This window comes from Osmerus eperlanus, chromosome 23 (assembly GCF_963692335.1).
Source record: "Osmerus eperlanus chromosome 23, fOsmEpe2.1, whole genome shotgun sequence".
NCBI classification, from domain to species: domain Eukaryota; kingdom Metazoa; phylum Chordata; class Actinopteri; order Osmeriformes; family Osmeridae; genus Osmerus; species Osmerus eperlanus.
The window spans coordinates 7019090-7026268 of NC_085040.1; the positions used below are offsets into that span (position 1 = coordinate 7019090).

Consider the following 7179-nt stretch of genomic DNA (forward strand, 5'->3'; position numbering starts at 1 on the left):
ACTGGGCGCAGTTGACCTCTATTAGGCAAGTTCTTAATTGAATGCTCTGACCGTTGCGGTTTCAGGCTATCCATGTTTTTGTAATTGTAAACTCAAAGAATTTAAAACCAAAAATATGCTGTATGGTTAGCAGTCATTTACGAAACACGAATATATGCTAAAAACTAAAGTGTTCAAAATAAGTTGCATCCAGGGTCAATGGTAACATTGTCACAGGTGTCATGGCATTACTCATCAGTGTGATTTTCCCTTTTAAACTTGGTTACAGTAGTCAATGAAAATTACCTTCTGTCGTCATTGAAAAGTCTTTCGAACATACATGGTGTTCTGTAAGACATGCATGAACATATCACAAATCAGATCAATCTTAATTGGATTGAGAGGTGATTTACACTTCCTAAGTAGGAGAACTTCAGAAGTATAAAAAAGGATCCACTTCAACAGGCCATGGATTTCGAATCAGCCCCAGCAGGCAAATCCTGTTAAGTGGGGAAACGATTGATACAAGGGAACACACCTTAACTACTGAGGACACATAGCCGAGGCTGCTGATAAAACACAGGAGCTCAGCTTAAAACCGGTCTAATCCAGTTGCTAATGCCGCAAAAGTCCTTTAATGCAGGCGACTTTACCTGCACAAATCCTTCCACCCTAAACGAGAGAGCCGGGATGGAGTGTGGCTCACTGTGAGTAGAGATCGCAAAGGTTCGATAAAAGGAAAGGAGGGAAGGGCAAGGGGTTCTGTTATCGAGTCAGCCTCTATGATAAATCACTGTCCACACAGGAGACCCAACAGGTACTGGCACCGGGCCATATTATCTCTCTTCCTCTCCCTCCATTTCAATCTCTCTCCTGCTCTCGCCCCTTCTTTCTCTCTCTTCTCCTGGCACTAAGGCTGGTGTTGGATCTGTCAACAGGAGAGACAGTATAGGGACTTTATATTATTGCATCTGTCATGACTAAGCTTGTACTGGCTGCAGACACTAGCTCAGTTCCATTATCAGACACCATCTCCCTGTTGCACGCCCCATTGTTGTGAGGGGGAAGTGTGTTCTCATCCAAAAGAGGAGATCTCTACTACTCCGGGGTCCACAAGGAAACAACAAACAAGGAAGGGATACTCGGCCAAAGTTGAACTAACACCCGGGAGGGAGTCAGGTGGCTGAGCGGTTAGAGAATCGGGCTAGTAATCAGAAGGTCCCTGGTTCGATTCCCGGCCGTGCAAAAATGACGTTGTGTCCTTGGGCAAGGCACTTCACCCTACTTGCCTCGGGGGGGAATGTCCCTGTACTTACTGTAAGTCGCTCTGGATAAGAGCGTCTGCTAAATGACTAAATGTAAAATGTAAATGTAACACCCAGTAAGTGGTAAATAAACTACAGGAGAGAAAAACACACATGCAGATACCCATACATATGTACAGCAAAAACACACTACCTTATCAATGACACACATAGGCCTTCCAGTTTGAGGGTTCAGGATCTCCACTTCCATGTATCCTGACTTGTTCCCCAGTCTAAAGAGGGTTCCCTGAGGATCAACCCCGTTCCCAACAGCCTGGAAATTTCCATGGAAGTTCCTGGTTGCATTCTGTTGCATCGGAGGCATCTCTTGACCTGGAATCCTTAGACCTCCACCTAACTTCCAGAGCCAGATTCTGGATTAGACAGAGTACCGTCTTGGAAATGACAAGTCGTTCTCTTAAATAGCACCAGCCGGCTGAAGTAATTAATGGAACAGGGAGTTACATGCCGCATGAAGTGGCATAATGTGTGACCCAGAGACAGAACAATGTCAAGCTAACCACAGATACTATATTTAAACCTGACTGATGAAACATCTGCTTTTTTCTGTTCCTCGCCTCGGGCCTTCATCCTCCAATCAGCCAAAGTTAGTCAGCTTATCTCGCCTGGTTGTTGACGGCTCACAGTGTGTGCAGAGAGGGATGTGTCTCATGCTGGAGGGTACTGGGAGATAAGTGTACACATGGGAACTCTTTTCCGTCAGTAAACTTTGTGGAACCCCAAATATAGCTCAGGATAAGGGCCTGGTGTAGCATACCATAAGAAACACGACCACTCACACAAAGAATCACTAGGAGGAAATATACATCCAATTAAATGTATTTGTGGATGATATACCGTTTGGATCTATGTCTTAATTTACCCCGTGCACTCGGCAGAGGGAAAGCTAGGTCATTATATCAATGTGATCCACATGCAGAGCTGCATCGATCAGTTATGACACCCTTGTAGCCATAGGCGGTGGTTATTGATTCGGTCAGTCTAGCTTGCAGAATTACATGGCTCATTAGGTTATAGAGATTTCTGTCTAACATGGTCACCCACACAATTAGGACAGAGTTATTTGAGTCTAAAAACAGATTCACATGATTATAAGCTGGAATAGACTTTCTAAGGTGTGGAAACTGGAGTACCCTGTGTTTCAATGATGTTAAGGACTATGCAACATAAAAAATGTGAATATTCTTCTACAAGACTTGTCGTTTTAGTACTACCTTGGATTTGTCCGAAATGTTTGGACTTTAGTATCTTTGTTTCGGCATATTTGACCTCCAAACCTTCTAATCAGACAGGCCATTCTTCCATCCATTAGCCCTTCTTTTTTTAACACAAATGTCAGGAATGTGCCTCGCTGCAAAGGGTGTGAAAGAGGGGTGACAATGACATCAAATGACAAGAGCCTGTTTGGAGGGCTGTCTTAGCGAGGCTCGTCTAGACCGGAGTACAGAGTGCCAGGCACAGATATTAATTGAGACTGGAATTTTAAAACCGGGGCTTATAACAGTCTTTGCACTGTTACTTTGGACTTTAGGTAGTTAAATGTGTATTTGAACTGGGGCAGCTATATATACCTTTTTCTCCTTGTGAAGTTGTCAAATGTTTTATGTTTGGAAAAACGTTTTCTTTTTTTTACAGACATGTATTTATTGAGTTTTTACACTTTACAAAATTATATCTAAATGCGTAAAAAAAAAATCTTATCGGATTTAGTTACACGCTGCCTACTCCAAAGATTGTTAATATTTCTGACATAATTATAAAGCCCAGGATGTCCTTTTAATTGGACCAAATAAGTAAAGGTTATATGGTTGCAAAGTTACTACCAAAGCTACTACAGGGACATAACTGAATTGTTGATATATAATGTAATATATTCAGCAGTATGTGTTTTAAATTTGTGTTCTCCTCTCTCTTTCAGACAAAGTAGGGCTTGGTGAGTCAGAAGGTGTTAAGTGGTGAGAACGGTGGTTGTGATCTACTGGAATTTATGAGCATTGGGTCAAAAGCCCCTTCAGGTACATTAAAATGAATGGAGTAGCAAGGCCTGTCATCAATTTAAATGTTATTTCAATGAGAAATTGGCAAGCAATTGACCTTGTGTTCTGCTGTGCAAACATCATCAAACGGTAATTTTGCATTTCCACAGACCATAGCGTTCTACAGAGGTGAACCCATGAAGTGACTCCCAGCTTTCAGTTAGCCACAGTTGAATTCAATGAACCTCCTCTTATTGGACGAGTTGCTCCAACAGTTAGGCAGTGCCACTCACATAAAGCTCGGTACCCATTAAGATGAGCAGAATTCAAACCGAGGTTGGCCAGCATGATTACCACGTGCCATGGTTGGGATGAAGCTGGGACTGGACTTACCTGCTAACTCGCTGGCAGGTCAACAACCCACAATTGATGGTTGTTTTCCCCCCATATGCATGGATTCCAAATGCATTGGCCCTGCCCGCTGTGCCAGTGCCACCATAGAGACCTTAACAAGGCGATATTCCCACTCACAGGAGCAGATGTTTCTAAGAAAACACAGCGTGACATGATTGTGATCGATGCTCACTGCCCCACCAGATTCGCTGCATAATTTGGCGAATGGCATCAGGATAACAACCTGCATTAGCCGGAGACAGCTGTCGCCATGGTGCCCAGGCATCGGGGGCCCTGCGATATTCTCCCCGCCTTTTTACCAGATAAGAGGCAGGACAACCAATTAGAGTGATTTACAACTCACCGGTGCCGAGACCGCCTTGAAAGCCCAGTCTCTGTCATGCAGAAACAAATGCAAGGGCACCTGATGCCTCAGTGGCTTGGCCGCTAAAGACAGTCAGTCTTGTTTGTTCTTCCCTAGCCTGGATCTATGTTTAGCTACACGGTGGACTTTGTTTTTTTGGATGCCTGAGTGTTTTCCTAAGGAAAATGGGGCCTAACCATCCTAGGTCTAGCAATTGGAGTGAAAATGTTATAATTCAGTATGCATGAAATGGTTGTGAATTATGTCTTATGTTTATTTGCTCACTGTGAGCTGTTTAGTCTGTAGTACAGAAGGTGTGGGGTGTCACAGGAAGAATATATTTTTGAGGAGAAAAGAGGCTACCTGACCTTTTTGTAAGCTTTGCATTGTTTATCCAACAGATGGCGCTAGTGCGTGGTTCTAGGACAAGTGACGAAGAAGAACTAGTTTGTACATCCGTTTCGTAAGCTATCTGCGACAGTGCGACAGTGTTTTCGTGTTAGCTTGATAACAGTAACTAGCCCGCTACCTAACTATTAGATTTAAAACATGCTAAAGAAGAAATCTACAAGCAGGGTCAGGGATTACAAAAGGAAACATTCACAGTCAGAAGAGCAGCATGTAGACAGAAGACCCAGAGGCACGGAATCCAACGTGGAAGTAAGACTTTCTAGCTTAGCTCCTTTCGAGGTACATTAGTACCATAGGATTGTATGGTAACTAGCAGTGAATTACAGTGGTTGTAGCTGATCTAGCTATCTTACCACATCATGGGAAGCGTACTGCTCCCATTCATTCATTGCTGCCTTGAGTTATTTCGCTAAATTGTGACGGACGTCAACATGTTGAAAGGTATGAATACGCATCACTGTAAACGTGTAGCCTGTAACTGCACCAGGTTGAGCACGTTTTACCCCCTGACACAGGACGTAAAGGATGAGTTGGCTGACCCCGAGCTGGACAAGGTTGGCAGTGATATCGAGGAGGGAGGACTGGACCTGAGTGTGCCGTTCAAACCGATCAGTGCCTACATAACCGACAGACAAGAGATGCTGGACCAATGCTTCCACGTGCTTGGGGACAAGAAGCTGCAGAAAATGCTGCCCGACGAACTCAAGGTGATTCTCACGGTATATATATATGCAGCCGGGAATGCAGCGTTCAATTAATATGTAAGGCCAGCTCTTATTAACGGGCCATACAGCGACTTCCTCCCACAAACGGAAATTGCTGTCTTTTATTTCTTTGTTTTAGAGTTGTTGTGTGGAAGAGATTAAGAAGCTTTGTTTGGAACAACTGGAGCAGCTCTCACAAACCAACCTCCTTCAGATCCTTGCAGGTACGACAGGGTGCGTTCAGCAACACGCATAACTCTGCTGGCTAACTTCCATCAGTTTGTCATCTCTTTGTATGTCCTGCAAGACCATCTATGTATTTGTAACTCTGGTTGTTGTTTTGACAGGTGAAGAGCTGACTGTTTCTTCAGGAGGAGAAGAGGAAGGTAAACTGGGTGTTTCTGAAAGCCAGTGAGTGACTTCCCCTAACTCCCACAACTCCATGTAGTGCACTCATAAGAGTTGGTCTTTAACTGAAAGAATGCGACAGAAGGAATCCTTGGATTAACATTTGTTGTCGTTTTCACTTTCAAGGCAGGACAACATCGTGGATTCTACGTCTTCTCTGAAGGAAACTTGTGAAACGGAGGATAAGCAAGGTTGTCCATGTCACCATTTTGTGCGTGATCTCAAACCAGCACTTCATGTATATACAGCATGTATTTCCCACAGTGTACTACAAAAAAAAAAAGTTTTCCCTATATGTCTAGGCTAACCTGCAACCTTTCATGTCGTTTGACAGAGGATGCTGGCTCGGGAGAGGAGAGCGACGTCCTCAGCATTAACGCGGACGCGTACGATAGTGACATTGAAGGACATAAAGACAAGGATAAGCAGGCTATCAAACCCGAGGAAACAACGGAGGCCTCCAAGGAAGTTGCCACGGCAACGTCTGAACCCGCCAACCCAGAGCCTGTCGAGGACAAGCCCATAGAGACCAAGATCGAGTTGGAAAAGGACATAAACAAAAGTGTGAATGAGATCCTAGCATTAGCACCAACTCCTAGCCATGAGGATGATAAAGAGCTGGTCGGAGCACCACCCGTCGAGGCCCCAGTGCTCGTTGCGAGTCAACCCGTCCAGAGCGCACCGCTCCCTGGACCGGCTCCAGCGGCGTGTCAGCCCTCGGTCCAGCAGCTGGAGCTTCTGGAGCTGGAAATGAGAGCCAGGGCCATCAAGGCCCTGATGAAGGCTAACAACGTGAACAAGACATCATGAAAGCTCTCCTCAAACAAAGACTTGCATACCCTTACACAGCGCTAATGTTCATTTCTACAAGAATTGTAGAATGACTTGAGTGAACTATTCTTTTTTCGTCTGTACTTGTACATATTCGTCCATATTGTATGGAAACCAAAGTACAGTGATTTATGGATCTGTGAGATAAATATTGTGTAACCTAAAAACGTTTGATAAAATATCTTTCTTTACCTGACTGTATGGATCTTTTTTTTACAGAATGGTTTTCCAAGATAGTATAGAATATAGTAGTATGATATTAAATTAGAAGGCAAGGAATTGTTGTTGGTCAGCCGTTATGGTGTGTCTGAAAAGGTTTGTGTCAAACTCATGCATTTGAAATTCGGTGTACTGCCTCCTCTGCGCACTAGGTGGTGACGTTACTCCACCATGCACCATCGCATTGCATACCTGAGATCTTTGTTCCACCCATTCCTCAAGTGTACACTTCTACCCTCCTTCCTTTGTGTTTAATACAATGGATTTAAGGAAGCATTGACTATTGAACGTCCACTAGGTGCACCTAATGAATGTCCACCAAACCATGAGTTCATGTAAGGCTCATTGACCTCACTGTATTAACAGTCATGGAGCAACACCAGGTTATAGTAACTACCTGCTTGCAGACATTAACAAGACAATTACCTATTAAGAACTAGATGTGTCAGGGATATGGTGCAGTGCTTGCAAACAATCTTGTTTTTAACTAAAGGACTTGGTTTGTGTTTAATGAGTATGTTGATAGTGTGTTGACCTTGACGAGAGTACAAGTTCAGCACATACTGGTA

At 43.9% G+C, this 7179-nt stretch overlaps 1 protein-coding gene across 2 annotated transcripts; it reads left to right on the forward strand.

Annotated features, from left to right (window-relative positions):
• Window positions 1–4484: 4484 nt before the first annotated feature.
• Window positions 4485–6582, forward strand: LOC134009705 (caspase activity and apoptosis inhibitor 1). Of its 2 annotated transcripts, none has more exons than XM_062449321.1 (6): window positions 4485–4697; window positions 4964–5167; window positions 5292–5376; window positions 5500–5563; window positions 5687–5751; window positions 5895–6582. In XM_062449321.1, the coding sequence occupies exons 1-6, from the start codon at window positions 4587–4589 to the stop codon at window positions 6368–6370; spliced, it is 1005 nt and encodes a 334-aa protein (XP_062305305.1). In that variant the 5' UTR covers window positions 4485–4586; the 3' UTR covers window positions 6371–6582. The 2 variants fall into 2 exon arrangements, with proteins under 2 accessions (XP_062305305.1, XP_062305306.1); XM_062449322.1 differs by having other exon boundaries at window positions 4487–4697; window positions 4964–5155.
• The last annotated feature ends 597 nt before the right edge of the window (window positions 6583–7179 follow it).

What these genes read in the sequence shown, in the direction of transcription:
- LOC134009705 (XM_062449321.1), top strand. Translation starts at nt 4,587, where the DNA reads ATGCTAAAGAAGAAATCTACAAGCAGGGTCAGGGATTACAAAAGGAAA. An exon ending in CCTCCTTCAGATCCTTGCAG is followed by an intron (nt 5,377 to 5,499) that starts GTACGACAGGGT and finishes TTGTTTTGACAG; the next exon opens with GTGAAGAGCTGACTGTTTCT. An exon ending in TGAAACGGAGGATAAGCAAG is followed by an intron (nt 5,752 to 5,894) that starts GTTGTCCATGTC and finishes GTCGTTTGACAG; the next exon opens with AGGATGCTGGCTCGGGAGAG.